This window comes from Medicago truncatula, chromosome 3 (genome assembly GCF_003473485.1).
Source record: "Medicago truncatula cultivar Jemalong A17 chromosome 3, MtrunA17r5.0-ANR, whole genome shotgun sequence".
Taxonomy (NCBI): domain Eukaryota; kingdom Viridiplantae; phylum Streptophyta; class Magnoliopsida; order Fabales; family Fabaceae; genus Medicago; species Medicago truncatula.
This window is the reverse complement of record NC_053044.1, coordinates 44592666-44615605: the sequence shown is the minus strand read 5'-3', so window position 1 is coordinate 44615605 and position 22940 is coordinate 44592666. Positions and strand designations below refer to the sequence as shown.

The following is a 22940-nucleotide window of genomic DNA, read 5'->3' as shown; positions in this document are numbered from 1 at the left end:
AGTATCGGTGAAGTTGCTGCCATTTAAGGGCCGATGCCTTCAGATTAATTTTTCCCAGGTTATTTTTACTTGGTATACCAGTAAAGTAATAACAGAAACGTTAAGAACTGAAAACTTATGAGGAACGACTTTGCCACCAATGTAATGATTATTCAATTTATGAGTTGCAATACTCGATTTATACTACAGAAAAATGATATTATTTTCCAACAATTGAATATAGGATATTGTTTTTCCCACAAATGAAAAATGTCATTATTGACGGTTTAGTTTTATTCAGCAGAAAGAATGTGAATAGGTGAGATCTTAGCTTAATGTGCAGCTTCAAAAGGCAGTATCGATAAATAACCATAATCACGACATAGGTTTTAACTTGAAATCTAAGAAAGTATATGTCAAGTATATCAAAGATATAAGCTTATTTTCCCAAAAAAAGGAAAAGAAAATACAATGTAGTATAATCTGTTGCATTAGCTAGTTTAAATAAAATTTTGATGTCTTAATCGATCAAATAAGTCCAAGTCTGAATCACTGAACAGTAACTTAATGGTATCCTGTGTGCAGCTCAAGACAATACTTTGACTTAAGAATGTTGTCCGAACTTGGGTTCCATATTCACTGGATCCCACATCAATAACACACCAAAGAGTCCAAGAAGAATACATGCCCACAAAATACAAAAATAAAAAAAATAAAAAAAAATAGTACTACAGTCAAAGGGACGAAATCTAGTAGCTTAATTACCCAGCACAGCACAAATTAATAGTTGAAATTGAGCCACTGATAACACCTTAAAAACTATTGACCAAAACAAAAGAATCTCATACTGTGAAACAGAAAGTATTTAAGTTGCTTAAACAGTTGGAGTAGAAACTTGTGATCCAGACTCGGTAGACGATGGTCGATTTTCATGACGAATCCCTTCCATCATTCTCACAACTTCAGCCATTTTTGGTCTCTGGTCTGGCATTCTTGCTGCACAAGCCATCCCAATTTGTAGCATCTCCACCATTTCTTCCTCAATACTTGAATACCTCAAAAGCTCCGTATCGAAAACCTCTGCAGTCCATTCCTCTCTGACAACAGATTTCACCCATCTAACCAAGTGAACAGCCTGTTCACCTTCTGTAGAATATACAGGTGGTTTCCCAGTTAGAAGCTCAAGTAGTAGAACACCAAAACTGTATACATCAGATGAATGTGTTGCTTTACGTGTGTCGATTACTTCTGGTGCACGGTATCCTGTTGCTCTTGCTCCTTGTGATGGTATTGAACTCATCAAAGTTACCAAACCTATGTCAGATACACAACCATACCCTTGTGAGTTGAGGAAGATGTTTGAGGCTTTTATGTTTCCATGAACAAGTTTCCCTCCTTGTTGAGTATGGATGTGAGCAATGCCTCTTGCTGTACCAGTTGCGATCCTTAAACGGCTGTCCCAGTCTAGAGTTCTTCGCTCCCTTCTTTTTCCTTCATGATTTAGATAAAAGAAATTATGTTTACATTAGCCACTTCCATATGTTGGAAAATTGATCAAGTAAATCGAGATAATATAAAAAAGTGACATTTATATTTGTATGTCTTGAGATTTTGAATATAAGTATGAGGTATAAACTTCAACTTAGTGGTGAACTGGATCAAACAATGTTAATTTTCGGCTCTAATATCTACTAGGGGCATGTTTGGATTGACGTATTTGATTTTATCTATCAACGTAAGCACTTATGAGACTATTTATATTTTCAAAGAGTTTACGGACACGTCCATAAGTTATTTTTCAGTGTCTTTTTTTCATAAACTCATCATGATAACTAATATGAAAAAATTGACTTTATTTTATCTTTAGTTATAGGAATAACTTATACATAAGCACTTATACGATAAGCGTTTAATTAAGTTGGTTATCCAAACAGTACCTAAGTTAGATTGAGTTGTGACATGGGAGACACTACACAAAACATATCATTGTAAGTGCACCACATGACTTGTGGTTAAGAGTTGGACATGCTGAAAAAATAATTCTGGTTATGTGATTGCAGAAAACTGATATTTCATTCTGTAAGATTCTGAGAAAAAATTAGAGAAGCTAGAGATGATGTAACTGCAAATTTTTGTATATATAAGAGAAAAGGTTGAACATACCATGTAAGATGGAAGAAACACTGCCTTGTTGATAATAATCAGAAACTACTAATTTATCATCCTTTGAATAATAATAAGCTCTTAATCCATCCACATTTTCATGCTTAATTTTCCCTACCACTTCCATCTGCTGTTCAAACTCCCTTTTTCCAACAGTAACCTCTTTCAACCTCTTCACCACCACAGTGGTTATATCCTCCAAAGCAGCCTTGTATGTTGTACCAAAATTACCTTTTCCAAGAATCTGAGCAGAAGCTCTCAAAAGGTCCTCTAGATCAAATGCAAGATTGCAATCCTCAAAAAAGACTATTTTCTTTTTATCTTGATCACTAGCAGAAGATTCTGCTTTCATAGATACTTCTTTTTTCTTGGATTTCTTCACAGGTTCCTTTACACCTGCAGCATGGTCACAGCAGCACAAAACCATGATACCTGCAATCCAAGTGCACAAACTTCAATGATGATTTCCAATCTTTGATTTTATAAAATGATGTAATTTTTTTTACACATTCTTCCATATTTTTGGTCAATAGTTCAATACATTCTTCCATATATAACTGAAGAAAATATGTTAACTCGTTATTGTGTTTATTAGTTTTAATGAATATATTATGTTACTACTATACTATTGTTCTAATCAATTTGTTTGAAAGATATTGTTTTTTTTTTTTTTTTTGGTGATTAGAAAGATATTGTTCTAATCAATAGTAATATTTTTCAGAGGCAATATATAAATTATTATTAGTTAATAGTATAGGTTTGACTCAATTAATATATATTGATGGTGCTAATATATTATTTTTATTTTAAGTATATACATACAATTTTAGTAAAAATATATTACATTTTAAATTACTAAAATATAATATTTGTTTGTTCAATAAGTAATATAATATTGTTGGTCAAAAAATTAATATAATATTAGTTTTCATAAATATTTATTTTCATGATTATTCAATAATATATTTTTGATAAAATTGTATGTCAACTCGAATTTGAAAAAACAACCTTATAGTGTTGGAGCTGGAATTTGATGTTGCTGCCACGCATGGAATACAGCCTTTGCTTGCTGCAAGACTTGTCATAGATGAACATTTCTTTTCTTACAAATGCTCCAAGAGACCACAGCAAAATTGATTAGCAGATCTTGTGAAAGATGCTGCCAAATTTGCACAAAAATTTCATCAAAACCTTTTACATTATGCATAATGTTCTCCAAAGTAGGCCAAATATGAGATTTCCTCCAACATTCAACACTTGCAGCGTATAGCAAAAATAAATGTCAATTCAATTCGGTGTATGATTGACTAACAACACAATTTTCTGACAAGTCCACTCGCGTATCACGCAACCTCGCTCTATTTGGTAGGCAATCCCTCCGAAGACGCCACATAAAATGCTATACCTTTGGAGGAATATGTTATGCAGGGATCAAAGTTTATTCCATTCGCCTTCAACACGCTATTCATCTCTATTAATATTATGAATCATATCAAGTGCTTCAATGTATATGGAGTATTCATGGTAAAGAAGATTTTCAGATTTTTGTATATTGATAGCCTGACCTGAAGCTTTTGCGTAAACATCAAGTATACTTTGCAAAGCTCTGGTCTCATTGTGAGTGGCCCGAAAAAATTGACAACTATCTTCAGCAAAAAGTGTATGACCGATAACAGGAGCTCGCTTACAAACCTTAATACCATACAATGTTCCTCTTCTTTCTACCCGTTGAATAAGAGTGGACAAACCTTCGGCAAAAATAATGAATAGATAAGAAGACAGAGGATCTCCTTGGAGTAAACCTCTTCCCGGAAAAATAGGTTCAACTCTATCGAACTTACTTCAAACTTAATTAGTATGTATGTATCTGTAAAGTGACTGTAAGTATGAGAAAAAATATATTCTTCTTGAGTTCCAACCCTTGAAAGGAAAAAAGGTTAAAACACTTAGAGGAAGAGTTTTGCAAACAAAAGATGTTAATGTTCCCAACAAATAAAAAATGTCATACTAACAGTTCAATTTTTAATTAGCTGAAAGAAATTGAATTGGCAAGATCTTAGCTTAATATGCAGCTTGTAAAACCTGTATCAGATAAACAACCATAAACATATCATATGTTTTAACTAGATATATGAAAACATTTGTGAAGTATTAAGAAAAAGATATTTTTCCTCAGGAAAAAAAATAGCTAGTTTAAATCAATGTCTTAATCAATCAAAGTTTCCAAGTCTGAATCACTGAACAGTAACTTAATAGTGTCCTTTGTGCAGTTCAAGACAACACTTTGACTTTGGAATGTTGTCAGAACTTGGGTTCTATATTCATTGTGGATCCCAAATTAAGCATAAATACACCAAAGAGTCCAAGAAGAATCGCTACCCGCACAATACAATAAAAGAGTAACAGGCAAAGGGACCCAATTTGATTTAGCCATCAGCTAAATCTAATAGCTTAACCACCTACCACCAATTTAATTTAATTTTCTGCCAAATCCAATGCCCCACAAATGAATACTTGAAATTAAGCTATTGATTACACCTTAAAAACTATTGACCAAAACAAAAGAATCTCACACTGTGAAACATAGTTATAAATAGTAAGTATTTAAGTTGCATAAACAGTTGGAGTAGAAACTTCTGATCTAGACTCAGTAGACGATGGTCGATTTTCGGGACGAATCCCTTCCACCATTCTCACAACTTCAGACATTTTCGGTCTCTGATCCGGCATTCTTGCTGCACAAGCCATCCCAATTTGTAGCATCTCCACCATTTCTTCCTCAATATTTGAATACCTCAAAAGCTCCACATCGAAAACCTCTGCGGTCCATTCCTCTCTGACCACAGAATTCACCCATCTAACCAAGTGTATATTTTGTTCACCTTCTAAAGAGTATATGGGAGATTTCCCAGTTAGAAGCTCAAGTAACAGGACACCAAAACTGTATACATCCGACGAATGCACTGCTTTACGTGTGTCGGTTACTTCTGGCGCACGGTATCCTGATGCTCTTGTTCCGGGTGAAGGTACTGAACTCATCAATACTGCTAAGCCCGTGTCAGATACACAGCCATATCCGTGTGAATTGAGGAAGATGTTTGAGGCTTTTATGTTTCCATGAACAAGTTTCCCTCCTTGTTGAGTATGGATGTGAGCAATGCCTCTTGCTGCACCAATTGCGATCCTTAAACGGCTATCCCAGTCTACAGGAGTTCTTCTTTCCCCTCTGTTGCCTTCATGATTTAATATATATAAAAAAAAAAAGGAACATGTATATACATTAGCCACTTCCATATATGTTGGAAAACTGATCAAGTAAATCAAGCTGATATAAAATAGTGACTCCTATATAAGTGTCTTGAGATTTTGAATATAGATATGGCATATCAAGTTGAACACAGTGGTCAATTAGACAAACTATGTTAATTTTAGGCTCTAATATCTACTTGGGACATGTTTGGATTGACTTATTTGAGCTTAACTACTAACACAAGCGCACTTGTAGGACTATTTTGAAGATATTACGTGAACAACATATCTCGCGTCCATATGTTGTTTTCAACTTATTTTCATAAACTCTCAAGGATAGCTTATTTTTGACTTTATTTAATCTTGTGTTATAGAAATAACTTACACATAAGAATTTATACAGTAAGCGCCTAATTAAGCTGTTTATCCAAATAGTACCTAAGTTAGATTGAGTTGTGATTTGTGAGACACTACACCAAACTTGCTTTGGGTTAAGACTTGAACATGAAGAAAAAAAATAATTCAAATGATATGGATTGCAAGAAACAAAATTTCCATTTGGTAAGTTTGTTGGAAAAAATTAGGGAAGTTGAAGATAATTAAACTGTAAATTACATGAGAGAAAAGGTTGAACATACCATGTAAGATGGAAGAAACACTGCCTTGTTGATAATAATCAGATACAACTAGTTTCTCATCCTTTGAATAATAGTAAGCTCTTAATGCATCCACATTTTCATGCTTAATTTTCCCAATCAGTTCCATCTGCTGTTCAAATTCCCTTTTCCCAACAGTAACCTCTTTCAACCTCTTCACTGCCACCGTGGTCGCATCCTCTATAGCAGCCTTATATGTTGTACCAAAAGTACCCCTTCCAAGAATCTCAGCTGAAGCTCTCAAAAGATCCTCTAAATCAAATGCAAGATTACAATCCTCAAAAAAGACTATCTTGTTTTTATCTCGACTTGCAGAAGATTCGGCTTTCATAGATACATCTTTTTTCTTGGATTTCACAGATTCTTTTACACCTGCAGCAGCATAGTCATAGCAGCACAAAATCATGACAACTGCTATCACTGCAAATCCAAGTGCACAAACACCAATGATGATTCCCAATAATGCAGTTTTGCTGAGTCCTTTGGTTTTCTTTGGTGGAAGAGTATAAGGTGGATGCATAGGAAAAGCCGGAGAAAGTGTACTATTTTCTGATGTAAGGTTGTTACCAGAAAAAACCCAACTTGGAAATCTAAGAAGTGATTTAGGCACAACACCACTAAGATTATTGTTTGCTAAATTCATCTCTTTTAGGCTTGGAATATTAAGATCAGGAATCTTACCAGAAAGAGAGTTATTAGCAAGGACTAATGAATAGAGATGAGTAAGATTTGAAATTGAAATAGGGATGCTACCATTAAAAGAATTGTTGGAAAAATTAACAATAGATAGATTACTCCAAACAGAAAAATCCAATGGTAATGGTCCGGAAAACTTGTTAGATTGAAGATAAAGACTAGTCAAGTTTTTCAGCTCAGAGAAACCATCAGGGAAATCACCAGTGATACCATTTGATCTAAGACTAACAGTCTCGAGAGCCGAAAGACGATTGAGAGTGTTTGGTGGGATTGGACCGCTTAACCCGGCTCCAGGTAATCGAATTGCGATAACTCGTGATCCATCGGTGTTGCAGGTAACCCCTCTCCATGTTTGGCATACAGAAGAATTCTCATCCCAATTGAAGTGTGGAGAGTGGTTTATGTTGTGAAGGAAATCAAGTAAAGCTTGTTTATCTTCCAATGGTTCAGCTTCAATACAAACCAATACTGCTGAAAATATGAACAAGAGAAATAGTTTCTTGTCCATTTTTTTTGACTTGAAGAGAGAAGAACAACACTAGATGTAAAGTAACAAGGTCTCTCTCTCTGTCCCCTCAAGATATCAGTCACTTTCGCATGAAATTAACAAAACTGAAGAGGTAACATAATAGGATTAGATAATCAAACAAAAATTGAATAATCAAAATAAATATACAATTTGCGTATGAGACTTTGTTTGAGTGTAAATACAGTATGCATTTCACCAAGACTATATACAGTCTATATATTTTTTTAAGGTCAAATTAAACAGCTAATCTTTGAATGGAAAATAACCTTATTATTATGAGACTATTTTTTGTGTTTACCTACTCTTTTGGTTTCCCTAATGACTATAACAAAAATCTATTCAAATTGCTAACCAAAACTTTGATACTAAATTTTTTATTAAACAGTTTAATAGGTAGTCAATAATTAATAATTCACTGACCAAGTCTTAGAAAGCAGAATTAGAAACACAAATATACCTATATACAAATAAGACATACAGAAAAGCATAACAAATATTATACCCTACAGTTTATTCTTTTCTTGCATTTTGGAAAAAATACAACCAAACAAAATTAGTACTAATGCATAAAGCTAAAAAATAAACATAGTATTTGATACAGTTTCATAAAGAGAGAAAAGTAACACACCTTTAATTCAGGACCATACTATTGTTTGAGAAGCAGTTAGAGATTGGATATTCCAAAATGGGGTGTATTGCTGCAAATTGCAATGAAATGATGGTATATTGGTAATGATGGAAGATGAGCTGTATATGCTTGCGGGAACAGCGGCATCACATGCAGATGAAGTAAGACAAACTCATTCCATGTATTATCATCATTTTGAACCAAATGGCTAACTATATATTATTTTATGCCGTACAAATTGGAGGTTGCATATGTATGGAGTCTTATTATATTAGTATACGTTATTTTGTTACACCTGTATTTTTAGTTGTTGTAAACTTAGAGAAGTAATTGAGACAATATGGATCAGCTTGAATTTGGAAGAGAGGGGAGGATTTGTAACGCAATCGAAAGCCTAGGTTAGCAAACGCTAAACTTGGATGGAAAATAAATAAATTTACAAGCGACAAATTTGTGAAAATAGTGTTTCAGAATCCACAAAAAATTGAGAAAACTCTTTAAAAATATTATCGAATGAATAAAAGGTTACCTCTTAGGCTACTATTAATCTTAAATAGGGAATGGGCCGAAAATAACAAACTAAAAACAAAACAAACAAATAATAAAATTAGGCTGAAATAATATAGAAATCCTCCTACATCACTTTGAAAATATGAAGGAGAAAGTGGTTGGAATCGAGAGCTTTGAGGATTTTAAAGATTTTATGTTTCGAGTAGCAATATAAAATATTATATTATATTTATTTTTTTTTTTTACAAATAGTATTATTATTAGTTGATAATACATATTTGATTCAATTAATGTTGATGGTTCCAACAGATATATTGTTATTTTAAGTTTATATATATAAACCATTTTAGTATATACAAATTTTTATTTTTTTTACATTTTACTGTTTTAGTATATACAAATGATAAAACATCATTATTGTTATACTCCACCATAAATATATCATTTTATATTTATCTTTAATGATAAATATTAACGGTTAGTTTGCTAAATTAATACTTACTCTTTAGTGGGATTTACACTAAAGACTTCTAACTTCTTTTCATTTAACTCAAATCAGTTTAGTTTTCCAACCTTTCAAAAAATATGTGGTTATTGTAAAGGAAATAACTATTAGAATGAATATTATTTTAATAAATTATCAGTTTGGAGGTAGTCAACCAAACATGTGGTCTCTGATTGTTTATTTATTAGGATTTTTCTATCATGTGCAAATTTACACATGATAAGAAGTTTAAAGTAGTAATTTGAACTTGGAACTTGTATTTTTTATTTGCACTTAAAATAAAAAGCTGTTATGAGATGTTATCGTTAAGAGGATAGTTGACATTGGACTCCTCAAAAGTCAAAGAAGTTGCAATAACTTGTTGTAAATGTGTAATACTAAAATAAAATGTTTATTTTCATAAGGGTCTAACATAAGTGTTGTTTTATATTTCAAATATAGTTGTAATCGTATTATTTATTTTTTGGGTGGTGTCCGGAGTTCGAACCCCAGATTTAACATATATTATGTATTATTTTTACCAACTGAGTTAAATTCAAAGTGTTATTTTGAATCAACTAATAATCTCCCACATTAATTCGCTTAGGATGTGCGATTGGCAAGTTGTTGTATCACACATTTATAGGGTATCCACACTTATAAATCACCCCCACAAAATTGTGTTGACCTTTTATGGCCAGATGTGACGGATTTTTATTTTAGTCGTCGTGTTTGGTTGTAATCTGACTTAACAATATCTAATTTATTAAAAAGAAACTAAGGAAGAATTATAAATGAAAACAATCCAATAACAATTTTATTAAATTAACCATATTAATCACTAGTACTTAGCATTATCATAAATTACATCAAACATGAGAAGTGCCATTTTTTTTACCGGGTTAGAAGTGGCATTTTATTTTAGTCAATATCTATTTTATTTATAGATGCAATCAAATTATTAATTTTTGGATGAGGTCAAGGGAATACGATAGATATCACTCACATGTTTATTATATTCGATTATACATTTATGAAAACCCCTAAAAAAAACTCGACGTTGTAAAAAGTCTATGTAAACATAACTCAGTTGATAGAGATATTATACATGCATGGATCGATATTCGAACATTGATTCCTCATCTATTCACGTTAAAATGGTGAAATTCTAGACACTAGAATAATTTCTTTAAAAAAATATTGTAAAATTATTATACGTTTGTATTTATTTATAACTTTTCCTAATTTTTGCAAAAATACACATAATGTCGCTTAACATGAAAAAAAGATATTATTGGTCTCGTGGTAAGAAAAGATAGGTGTGTAACTTCGTTGGTCTTCCTTTAAAGGAGGTAAATATAGATTTATTTACGACTGTATTTTGAATCCTATGATTTTTCTTGTCTTGGAAGAGGACATAATCCCTCACCTTAAATTTCATCCATAAAAAGAAGACGAATATTAATGAATATTTTAAGTGTTTTTTTTTTTTTTGAGAAAAAATATTTTAAGTGTTATCGTTTGACAATATTAATCAACCTCGGTGGTTATGTTTGTCAAAAATAATAAACTCAGTGGTTATGTGGCTTTAATATATCAAGTTTCTTCACCATCCTCCTAAAGAAAGTTTCTCTACCGCCCATTAACAACTGAACTGTAGTTATGCGACAAAATATAATTATTTTAGGCAGAAAACTGCAATTTTAAAATAGCTTATATGACAATACAACGAATTGACACAGAATGTGAGCATATACTCTTATTAAAATAATTTATTTATTTGTCCATTAATTCTAGCTTATTTGAAAAAAATGTCATAATTATTAAATAGAACGTTGTGATCAAAGTTTGAATACTGATTTTTCATTCATGGGTATGAGTTTTTATTTTTATTTTAAGGAAGGAACTTATAGGGGGAAGGGAGGGAGGGAGCACAAACAACATAAGAGAAATGGTAGAAGAGGATCAAATTCAAATTTATGCGAATTTGTAATTATCATTGTTGTCTATAAAAAGAACACTTATTTTATGAGTGGAGCCGTGGTAAATGCATGGGACAATGAAACATGCGGTAGGGGTCAAAAGCTTCACTGAGTAGGTAGCGTGTTGCATGTACCCCCTCCCCACATATCTGTATTATGTGGTTCCATAATTTAACAGGAAAAAAAAAAAACAAAAGTATGGTCCCATGCCATAATTACTAGGAATTTAATGGGTACCCACCAATTCAAATAATAGTCCTTCAAAATTGGCCGAATAATTTTTATTTTTTTTTGTATTAAATAAAAATATTATTTAATATAGAGTAAACCATTAAATTTAGTCCTTAATTTTGTAGAATGCTTTCAAAATAAATTGTTGAGATTGTGATTATTTCAAAAATACTATGATTTCATTAAGTTGTCAAGTTGATCTTTATGTTAAATTGCTTACTATTAATCAAGTGCATATATCTTAACCACAATTTGATCATTGTATTCAATCACTTTCTATTAGTTTGGTTTCTAATTACCCTCAGAAAAATTAATATTGATGACACAACTCTCTTGCAACCTAATTTCTTCACAAAAAATAATACTCAAATTAGTGCAATACATTTTTATATAAAGGACATATTTATCAAATATAGGGTAAAATCTCGTCTTAAAAAAATAAGCAAACTTTGTTTTTCGTCCTAAGAATAAGATGTGTCATATTTTCATTCCTACAAATATTTCATGCATGGAGTTTTAATCTTTGCTATTTTTTAAAGTTGTTTAATTATCCATACTTTTAAATTTTTGAATAATTTTTTGTCATGTTTATAATATTGTAGTACAAAGTTTCTTTACAAAAATTTTAATTTTTTTTTACACGCGATGAGTTAAATATAAATTTTATAAAATTTAAAATTATATTGTTATACACATTTCTGCGAAAAAAATTATTCCAAAAATACACATTAAGGTAACAATATGGATAAAAATTGCGTGTAGGAAATTTTGTTATCATATCATTGGTTAAATAAAGTATTTTTAAAATAAAAAATTTCAGTTAGTCTTTACATTCGCGGTTTCTTGCTTTTCCACTCACGAAATCCGACGTGGCTATATCTGATTGGTTAAATTCGTAAAGAGGTACCCGATATATCGCCAAAAGGAAATAAAAAAAGAAAATGAATACGAGAAAACAGTACAAGAGAAGATAAGAGAAGAGAAGAAAAAGAATGAAAAGATAAGAACGGAGAAAATACACAAAATATAAACCCTAGTTCGAAAATATCGCGAGAAATTGGATCTGCGATCTCCGTTTTTCTCTCCGTCGGGAAAGATCAATCTCTCTTCCTGTAAGCTCCAATTTTGTCGCTGTCTTAAATCTCATAATTTCTGCACTTTTTATTTATTTTAAATTTCGATTTTTTCTATATCTCTGGAATCTATATATTTCCGCAAGTGTTTTAATAGTATAATTATAATTCAGTTATTCAATTGCCTTAATTTGTGATTGGTCAGAAGATTCAATTGAATCTATTCGTTCTTAGTGTTTTCCAGAAACGAGTAAAAATGCAACATTAATTGAATTTGATAAGTTTATACATATTTTAATAAGATGCTATGTTACATCAACAAAGTTCACTAATCTACTTGAGTTTATACACATTGCTTTAATCACTGTTGTGTTTCTCATGAGATTCTGAACTTTTTCTTGTAGGTTGTTTAATTCTATTCCACATTTCCGCGCGACTTAAGTTTCTGCATCTAAGTAAGTTGAAGTTTATTTTCCAATATAAATTAACATGTAACAATGTTGGTATTATAGTTTCTGCAGCTATAGTTAATTTAGATGCACTCTCGGTGTAATTGTAATTATTTATCACTTTAGAAATAATTAAAGTCAAAACATTTTAATGATAAGTTTAATTAGTATGCCAATTATTTTACACACACATCTAATGATGTGTTGACACGTCATTGGATGCATACAACGACATATTATATTATACTAAAAAAATTCTTTAAGAATTTGGTGATTATTATTGATTAATATTGTATAAAGAAAAATTACACTGACAGCATATATGAAAGAATTGCGACTGAATAGGCAACTTATATCTCGAATTTGTAACCATCATTCAATTTAGTCCCTGAATTTTTTGAAATAGCACAATAGTCCCTGAATTTGTTTTTCAACAATCAGTTTCATCCCTTCGCTAATTTTAGAGGTTACTTATGATGATGTGTAATGATAAGGATGACATGGCAATGGCAATCCACATGGGTTTTAAATCACCTCCATGTTGAATCTAATGAATTGAAAATGTTGAAGTGTTTGATTGGAATTATGTGTATGTTTGAAATCTTTTACCAATTGTTGTAGCTTGGTAGGTGTGTTTGAGAGTGAGTATGTTGTGTAATGTTTACAAGTTAAGTCCACGCACACGTTGAAGTGATTTGAAACCCACGTGGACTTCCACACCTTTGTTTAACATTGCACGTCGTCACGGGTTACATCTGAAGTTAATGGCCATGGCACGGGCACGACACCGATCAAAATTTGAAAATTGAATTGATTGAACGTAATCACATGTGTCAATGTCGTGTTGGTTTTGGACACCGGTTGGTGTCTTGTTGGTTTCAGACACTGGACCCACCTTCCATCAGCAGTGTCTGTGTTACAGAGGTTAACGGAGGGATGAAACTGACTGACACTACAAATTTAGGGACTCGTGTGCTATTTCGAAAATCCAGGGACTAAATTGAACAATAGTTACAAATTCAGGGACCAAGTTGCGTATTCACCAATTAAATCCATTATATTTATTTAGACAAGCAGTTGTTTTTTACAATTGCTCAATCATAACATGACAAATGAATTTTAATAATTTTGAAGACTAACATCCACATTTTTTAAGTCGATCTCAATCTATGTGGCTATGCAACTGCATGTAAGTTTTGTCTATCTCTTAATTTGTGGAATGCAAATGTAATAATTTACATAATTAAAGAGCAGATCTTCATACGTGTTGACAGTAGTTTTTTTCCCTTTTAAAACACTGGCAGTGGTCCGAGAAAAAGATGTATGTTGGGAATATGCAGAGAAATTAGATGGAAACAAAGTTAAATGTAAATTTTGCCAAAGAGTTTTAAATGGTGGCATTAGTAGGTTGAAGCATCATTTATCTCGATTCCCAAGCAAAGGAGTGAATCCCTGTAGTAAGGTCAGAGATGATGTTACCGACAGAGTGAGGAATATAATTGCATCAAAGGAAGAGGTTAAGGAAACCTCTAGTGTGAAGAAGCAAAAAGTGTCAGAAGTCATATCTCCTGGTAGTCATTCTGCAACCAAAGCTCTTATATCTTTGGATACAACACTCCCTATTGGGAAGATGTTCCCTTCTAGCAATCCTATGACCCCTTCCTCAACAAACAATCAAGAGAATGCAGAAAGAAGTATTGCTCTATTCTTTTTTGAGAATAAGCTAGACTTCAGTGTTGCGCGGTCTTCATCCTATCAATTGATGATCGACGCCATTACAAAGTGTGGTCCTGGATTTACAGGTCCATCAGCTGAAATTCTGAAAACAATATGGTTGGAGAGGATAAAATCAGAAGTCGGGTTACAATCGAAAGACGTCGAGAAAGAGTGGGCTACTACTGGTTGCACCATTATTGCAGACACATGGACTGATTATAAATCAAAGGCCATTATTAATTTCTTAGTCTCATCACCATCCAGGATATTTTTCCACAAGTCAGTGGATGCGTCTGCATATTTCAAGAACACAAAATGGCTTGCGGATCTTTTTGATTCTGTAATTCAGGAGTTTGGCCCTGAAAATGTTGTACAAATTATTATGGATAGCAGTTTTAACTACACCGGCATTGGTAATCATATTGTACAGAACTATGGAACAATATTTGTATCTCCTTGTGCCTCTCAGTGTTTGAACCTAATTTTGGAGGAATTCACCAAGATTGATTGGATTAGTAGATGCATTTTACAAGCACAAACCATATCAAAGTTAATATACAACAATGCTTCATTGCTTGATCTTATGAAGAGTTACAGTGGAGGCCAGGAACTTATCAGGACTGGGGCCACAAAGTCTGTATCCACCTTCCTGTCTTTGCAGACTATGTTGAAGCTAAGAACAAGATTGAAGCATATGTTTCACAGCCCTGAATATGCCTTGGACACTTCCTATGCAAATAAACCGCAGAGTCTTTCTTGTATTGCAATTGCTGAAGACGGTGATTTCTGGAGGACAGTGGAAGAGTGTGTGGCCATCTCTGAGCCATTTTTGAAGGTGTTAAGAGAAGTATCCGAAGGGAAACCAACTGTAGGTTCGATATATGAACTAATGACCAGGGCCAAAGAATCAATCAGGACATACTACATAATGGATGAGAATAAATGCAAAACATTCTTAGATATAGTAGATAAAAAGTGGAGGGACCAGCTTCATTCCCCTCTACATGCAGCTGCAGCATTTTTGAACCCCAGTATCCAATACAATCCTGAAATAAAATTTCTCTCCTCTATAAAAGAAGACTTCTACCATGTTCTCGAGAAGTTACTTCCTGTACCAGACATGAGGCGCGACATCACCAATCAAATCTATACGTTTACAAAGGCACATGGAATGTTTGGATGTAGCCTAGCAAAGGAAGCAAGAAACACAGTTGCACCATGTAAGTTTAAATTAATACTCCTTAATCCATATTGTTTCTCAGAAATCAAATTTTATAAAGACGGTTTGTTTTAAGCAGCATATTTCAACCCAACAGTTAATTCAAAGATATTAGAGAATAGGGATTGAATTCAGCATTGATATTTAGATAAAGAAAACCATATATTTTGAGGATAAAATGTGTGCATCAAGCTTTCTCTAGTTTAAGTGGATTCTTCTTTTGTAATTCAATATATCGGCAGAAAAGTTTTAAGGAAACTTTGGAATTTGTTTCGGTCAGGTAAAGGGAAAACTTCAGTTGTCTGGGATTACTTATCTAAATTTGGCTTCATGATTTACCAAAAAAAAAAGATAAAAAATGGCTTCATGATCATCTGAGAAGACTTGTTCAGTAAATCATAATGAGAATGCATTGCAGTTGAAAAGCCGTGTCACACAAAACTAATTTGTTATTTAAGTTTCAGTCCTAGGAACTGCTCCTGTTTCGTTTGGGTTGATTGTTATTGATTCTTCATACCCATTGCTTATGAATTGTAGGGCTTTGGTGGGAACAGTATGGTGACTCTGCTCCCGGGTTGCAACGAGTTGCCATCAGAATACTAAGTCAAGTTTGTAGCACTTTCTCATTTCAGAGGCAGTGGAGTACGTTTCGGCAAATTCACTCTGAGAAGAAGAATAAAATTGATAGAGAAACACTGAATGACCTTGTTTATATAAACTACAATCTCAAGTTGAATAGGCAGATGAGTGCCAAGTCTTTAGAAGTTGATCTGCTTCAATTTGATGATATTGACATGACTTCTGAGTGGGTAGAGGAAAATGAAACTGTGAGTCCTCCAACTCAGTGGCTGGATCGTTTTGGTTCAGCCTTGGATGGCAATGATTTGAACACGAGACAGTTTGGTTCTTCTATATTTGGTGCAAATGACCCCATATTTGGATTGTAAATTTGTAATGATGTTGCATAGAAAGTGTTTGCAGTTCTAGATTGTGTTTGGCCTTGCTGAAATAGGTCTCATGTTTTCCTTGTAGGAACTATGTATGTGAAAATGATGTAAAGACGAGATTTATAACCTTTATGTAATCTTAGCCAACTTCACCCCATCCACGTGGGAGCATAGGATCAGTTTATCATCACTGGTTAATGTAATATACTTTTGTTGGGTTCGAATACAAAGATTTTTTTTAACATGAGATGTATTTAAAGGGATACAAGGGTGCTCAAATTCAAATACGAACATCCTAAAGTGGAAGGGCAAAAAAGAAAAGAAAGTCCACAGGTACAAAGATTACACCATGTCAACTCAAATCTAGATACCTAATGTGCAACCAAGCCTACTACCTTATGATGCAAGTTATCTGATTTACATATCATTCATTGACAAGATTTAAATCTTCTGTATCTAATACACAATATCAATTTGCTCTAAGATTTGCGAGATGAGTCACATGATCTGAGAATATATAGTAAGTGTTTGGCTCCACATCCATTGAATAAAAACGCACGTTCATGGCCTTTTGTACCGTGAAAACAAGAAGCTACAAAGTGTATCTTCTAAAAAAAATGAAGTCTACTACAATTTTCTCACCATGGAAACAAACGCAAAAAAAAAAAAATATTACTCGTAATGTGTGTGACGTTTAAGAGACAATATAAATGTGGTTAAATAAGTTTTTTTACCCTATAAATATATCAAATTTTGTTTTTAATCTATACTATATAAAAGGAATATGAGATTTTGGGCTGCCTTTTTCTTTATCTTAATTATACCCTTAAACAATTTCTTCTATTTTAAGTTGATATCATTAACAAGGATAAGAGTTATATTTGTTATATTGTTGGTGTCATTGAAATATATATACTTGATTGATTAGGTATGTTATAACTTGAAATTCACAAAAATGTATAATACTTTTAATCAAAGTCAAAATTTCATAAAAAACACTAATTATAATTTACAAATGTAAGTGCAATAAAAAAGCGGAAAATACATACACGTGAGTGGGTCATCTGTCTCTAAAAATAAGTGGCCATATAAAAAATTTTAACATAAAGTTTTAGTCCTGCTATCTGGACTTAAAAAATCATATTTTGAAAGAAACTTTTATAATGTTCTAAATATGTTTGGAAAAAAATCATTAAAAAATTTAAAAATTTAATGATAATTAAACGAATTTAAATTTAGCAAGGACTAAAACTCCATGTTAAAATTTTTATAATGACTCAATCATGCCACTTTTGTTTATGATGACTAAAAACAAAATTTGATATGTTTATAGGGACTACAAACTTATTTAACCATGTGAATATTTTAGAGATAAATGACGAAAATCAATAATAATATATAAAAGGGAGACATCAATTTGCACAACTTTTTCTTAGTTAGAAATACACTTAAACTTCATAAAAAAAAAAAAATACACTTAAGCAACTTTTCCTTAATCTTGTTGTCAAAAAAAAAAAAAAAAAACTTTTCCTTAATCTTAAGAAATCAAACAGAGATGACATAAGTGTCCGTCCAAACACTATTAAATTAAAAAAAAAAAGAGAGAGAGAGAGAGAAAATATTAATTTGAAAAGCATTCGGAAAATATTAATTTGACAAAATATATTATTATTTTTTTTGAAAGAGAAAATATATTCTTATGTTCCTATTTATTTGTTTATTTAAAAATACATTTTTTTTTGTTAAAACAAACTTGAGAAAATTATGGTAAATAAATGGAGCTAAGTTTTGAATAAAAGAAATTGTCATCAACGTCCTGAACTCTTGGCTAAATAATTTTTTGTTCGTCTTGTTGCATAAGAAAGAGACTTACCGGCACCGCAGCTTCCAATTCTTCACGCAACGCAGTACGATGGAGTACGAATACAATAGAAGCAGGTCGGGCCCACAAGTTCCGATGTACCGTGCTCCGCCTTCTATCTACCCTAAGATCGGCCCTCATCCCCATTCCGCCGCCCCTCGTCCCCCACCCTTTCAGCACCAAAACCCCAATCCTTCACCATCGAGTAACTCTCTCTTTCTCTCATGCTTCCATTTTCCCTTCCCTTCTTCTCAATAACTTGTTTCTTGAATTTTGCAGTAGGATTGGGCATTAAGGTTGCCATCAAACCGGAATACAAGATCGCACCGCCGGTATGATTCAATCCCTTTTTCTGTTTCCGTTATTCTTCTGAATTCTGAATATTGTGTATTTTACTTTCATCATCGCTATGTTTTTACTCCTCAAAATTAGGGTGCTTTAATTATAGACTTGATGAATTAAGTATAGGCATTCTTTTCATAAATCTGTGAATATAGCGTTATGAGGTTCCTTTTTTTTTTTAGATTAGTTATTAGTATAAGTAGCTGGACCAGAAGATAATTTGGTTTTGACAATTTTGCAGCCTCATTTGTTACCACATGTGGGAGATATTCCACGCAGCAACTTTCAATTTGATTTTGGATTGGAGAGGAAAATTTTGGCTGAAGCAGAGAAGGAGAACCCAAATTGGACCAAATTTGGGGTAGAAAATCTTCCAACCAAGGCTTCTGATTCATCACCGTCATCAAAGGTGATTTTTCATAATTTAGAGCAAGAAGTTCCGATTTATTCTAGTTTGCGTTTATGTTTTTTTTTTCTTTCTGATTCATTATGCAGATGTTGTGACTTACTATTTGCTTTTTCATGTTTAGTGTATTAATTTTCTGTGTATAGATAAAATTCTTCTGTTGTTTGGTTTCCAACTCATATGGTGTAAAATGAAACTATATTTGCAGGTTACTACTGCAGATCCAATTGTGAACAAATATATAGCCATGGGACTCAGCCGAGACGTAGTTCCTATTGCTGTTAAGAATTATGGTGATAATCCTACCAAAGTATGTTCTCTGTTCCGGTAACTTATAATGAACATGATGTTCAGATAATAGCATTGCTCGAAGTATGATTGTTATTTTTCTAAATAATAAATTTATGCACATCATCTCTCCATGTACTGACCATACAATGATCGAATAATTCAATGATCTTGATACTGGAATTTCTCCTCCAAATTATTACAGTGAATTTATTGTTAGTTGTCAAGTTCATAGTTTTTCAAGCATGCTAGAAAGTGGTCAGTCAGTTTCTATCAAAAAATAAATAAATGGTCAGTTTGATAGTTATTTAACTGATCCGTACAACATTGCATGCATGCTTTGATATGATTGTTTTCTGCTTCTTGCCATCCCTCCGTTTGTGTTGGGAAAGAGGAGTAACTTTGGTGTCCTATGCAGTCTACCGGTTCTTTTCTTGATATTGGAATTTCTCCTCCAAATTATTGCTGTGAACTTATTGTCAGTTGTCAAGTTTATAGTTTTTCAAGCATGCTAGAAATTGCTCAGTTTGATAGTTATTTAACCGATCCATACATTATTGCTTCCATGCTTTGATATGATTGTTTTCTGCTTCTGGCCACCCCTCCCATTGTGCCGGGAAAGAGGAGTAACTTTGGTGTCCTATGGAGTCTCCGGTTCCTATTGTTGACAAAATTCAATTTTCAATAGGTTTTGCTGTTTGAACCAAAATGGAAGAATTTTTCACAAAATATCTATACAATTAGACAACTTATTGAGTTGATTGTGTTACAACTTTTCTACCTCTCATCCAGAGTCGGCTTCCAGTTATAATTGCTTGCCAATGTTTAACTGTAGGAAAGGCTCTTCCAGTTATAATTACATGGCTCTTACTTCTCAGCCTTTCACTTTGTCACTTTTATAACTTATAAGGAGTGGGTTTTTAAAATACCCAACCATATTCAGTTGTTAAACATTATTTTGTTTAAGTTTTGAAGCCAAACCACATTTCCATGTAAGAAGCATGGACACTGGTGTTCAATATATAGGACACTGACACACATCACACATACTGGGTGGGTGAATTGATGGGACGAGTTGCAAATATCCGATTGCCAGTGGCAAGAGAGACTAATTCTAAGACGAGAGCGAGAATCCAATTTGGATATGGATAGGTGTGGTTTGGGTGTTGCGAGTTGCGACCAGATATTTCGATCAGCTAAATTTTTTTATGAGCACTGTTTAAATGCCCTAAAGCCATACTGAAAGTTACACGTACTAATGGGTTATTTGGATTGTTTCTGTTTATCACATTGAATGCATGTTTATGATTTTCAATTATTCATTTCGTGGTGTTTTCTGTGAGTTGTGGGACCAACTTAAGATAATAAGAGATTGTTTCTATTTAGAATCATGTTAACATCCTTCTATGTTGCATTTGCAGTCACAGCATAGCAGGCAGATATGTTGTTGTCTTTACTGATTAATTTGTTTTTCTGATTGAATGTATTATTCATTTGAAGGTTCAAGAATTTGTCAAGGGATACACCCTTCTGCATGAAATGGGATTTTCATCAAACAGTGTTGATGAAGCCTTGCTTATGTATGACAATGATACAGACAAGGCATTGGCATATTTCCTTAATGGCTCATCATGAGATTGCTGAAGCATATATGTTGTAGGTATCATCTGTTGATAAAGAAATATGGAAGTTCCTTTTGTATAATATAAATAATGGTCAAATATAAGGTAGAGTGATATTGGCAATCTCTTATTGTCAGTTGTGGGACGTTGGCAATCTCTTTCAGTGATTTGGAGTTTTTAGAGATAGACCCGATTATTATCCATATGATAATACCAGCCATTAGGTTATATTTCATGAAGGCCATTTTTTTTCGTCAAAATTGTTTATTGTGTTTGCTTTTGGTCAAGACCTTAACTTGCAGGCATGTTTGGTTGTGATTATATATGGTAGATTTGCCTTTTATTTTACTTCCTGCTAGAAATAAGTTAGTCCGATAAAGTACATGTGCTATCTTCAAACCAAACTAGAAGAAATTGGTTAAATTGTTCAACTCATTGGAAAGAAATTTTTAAAAGATGCATGAAAGAACTGTTATGGTTATGGTACATGATCTCAAAATTCTTGGCTTTGAAAAAGGAAGACTCATGTACATTTCATCCTTAAAAATCAAGGAAATGGGTATCAATGACTACAATAGATGCTGAATCATTACTTCAATTTTTTTTTTTAATTTTTTGTGTGTTTTCGTCTAAATAGGATAGGTAACAAGGACCCTATTAACCTTCCCCTGTTATCTGCTTCATTGACCCTTCCCCAGTTTGAATTTCTAACATCAATTTGAAAATACTACAAAACAAATTAAACCTAGTGATCTCTTGGCAGATATGTTTGAAAAATAAAATCAATTTATCACTTATGAACTGTTAGGGTCAATGTTTTGATGGGTTCGACAAGTTTCAAGACTAGCGTGAGATTACTAATTAAAGTGAAAAAGTTAGGTAGAGATCGACATTTTAGGTGGTTGAATTTGGTATTGTATTCGTTGAATTTGGTTTAATTTAGTTTCACATACATCAATTTTTCAACTATCCTTTATTGATTATATTTCATTCTAAAAGGAGTATGACTTTTTTATACGCATTAATTGAAAAACCCTAATCCTGAGGATTAGGACCGTTATTTTATTTTATTTTTGGTATAAAACTGAATTTTATCTCTATATACAAAAAAGGGATAGATTGATTTGGTCTTGCCTAACTAGAGAAGTATTATATAGATTTTTAAATCTATATAGCAAGCAGAAAGTTTTTTTTTTATTTTTTTTTTTTATTAAATACAGCAAGCAGAAAGTTTTGTGTATATGTATATGCTTCGAATTTTTATTAAAATTCTTGAGATTTTTTGTTGAGCGGATCAGATTGTAAATCTAACTATACAATTTGATAAATCAATTAGAAAAAGCAATTCTATTAGTTTTATCAAATTGTAAATCTAACCATACAATTTGATAAAGCAATTAGAAAAAGCAATTCTATTAGTTTTATCAAATTGTAAATCTAACCATACAACTTGATAAAACTCATAGATAAAAGGAAATATAGGCAACTCGAAGCATTTCACTCATGGGAGCCTTCCAAGCTCCGTATTCAACCCCAAATTGTTCCTAAACATCACCTTAAGATTAACTTAACATTCGAACACTAATTTTCACATAATCCACCTAATTACAACACTATAATAAGAAATCCAAACTGAACATAGAACCGAATAACTGAATTATTCTTGAACAAACTTAATTAGAATCAAATGTTTTTATATGAAAAAAATGTTGCTAAAAACTTCATTGAATAATTGATGAATCGAGAAAATGCTTGGTTGTATGGCGTGTAGCTAAGCAACCGAACAACGATTTGTGAGATAGGTTAATATATAGGACAGTTGTACGGTCGTGTCATGTGTGGCCATGAGAGAGAGAGAGAGAGAGAGAGAGAGAGAGAGAGAGAGAGAGAGATATGAATTCTAGGATAGG

At 32.5% G+C, this 22940-nt stretch overlaps 4 protein-coding genes across 6 annotated transcripts; 2 read left to right on the top strand and 2 right to left on the bottom strand.

The window, feature by feature from the left end:
* Nucleotides 1–499: 499 nt before the first annotated feature.
* Nucleotides 500–2569, bottom strand: LOC25489776 (probable inactive receptor kinase At4g23740). The gene is made up of 2 exons (XM_013605948.3): nucleotides 2143–2569; nucleotides 500–1470 (listed from the first exon to the last, which is right to left on the bottom strand). Exons 1-2 carry the CDS (start codon nucleotides 2567–2569, stop codon nucleotides 854–856), a joined length of 1044 nt encoding a protein of 347 aa, XP_013461402.1. The 3' UTR covers nucleotides 500–853.
* Nucleotides 2570–4331: 1762 nt separating this feature from the next.
* LOC11414335 (probable inactive receptor kinase At4g23740) lies at nucleotides 4332–8099 on the bottom strand. 2 transcript variants are annotated; one of them, XM_003602128.4, is made up of 3 exons: nucleotides 7901–8099; nucleotides 6030–7355; nucleotides 4332–5375 (listed from the first exon to the last, which is right to left on the bottom strand). In XM_003602128.4, exons 2-3 carry the CDS (start codon nucleotides 7249–7251, stop codon nucleotides 4747–4749), a joined length of 1851 nt encoding a protein of 616 aa, XP_003602176.2. In that variant the 5' UTR covers nucleotides 7252–7355; nucleotides 7901–8099; the 3' UTR covers nucleotides 4332–4746. The 2 variants fall into 2 exon arrangements, with proteins under 2 accessions (XP_003602176.2, XP_039687597.1); XM_039831663.1 differs by lacking the exon at nucleotides 7901–8099 and having other exon boundaries at nucleotides 6030–7450.
* Nucleotides 8100–12057: 3958 nt separating this feature from the next.
* LOC112420408 (uncharacterized) lies at nucleotides 12058–16753 on the top strand. The gene is made up of 4 exons (XM_024779568.2): nucleotides 12058–12219; nucleotides 12585–12635; nucleotides 13934–15565; nucleotides 16102–16753. Coding segments are annotated over exons 2-4 (2043 nt in total). The 5' UTR covers nucleotides 12058–12219; nucleotides 12585–12634; the 3' UTR covers nucleotides 16512–16753.
* Nucleotides 16754–18300: 1547 nt separating this feature from the next.
* LOC11422212 (uncharacterized) lies at nucleotides 18301–21378 on the top strand. 2 transcript variants are annotated; one of them, XM_013605944.3, is made up of 5 exons: nucleotides 18301–18577; nucleotides 18655–18704; nucleotides 18956–19123; nucleotides 19329–19430; nucleotides 20909–21378. In XM_013605944.3, exons 1-5 carry the CDS (start codon nucleotides 18424–18426, stop codon nucleotides 21041–21043), a joined length of 609 nt encoding a protein of 202 aa, XP_013461398.1. In that variant the 5' UTR covers nucleotides 18301–18423; the 3' UTR covers nucleotides 21044–21378. The 2 variants fall into 2 exon arrangements, with proteins under 2 accessions (XP_013461398.1, XP_003602173.1); XM_003602125.4 differs by having other exon boundaries at nucleotides 18305–18577; nucleotides 18652–18704.
* The last annotated feature ends 1562 nt before the right edge of the window (nucleotides 21379–22940 follow it).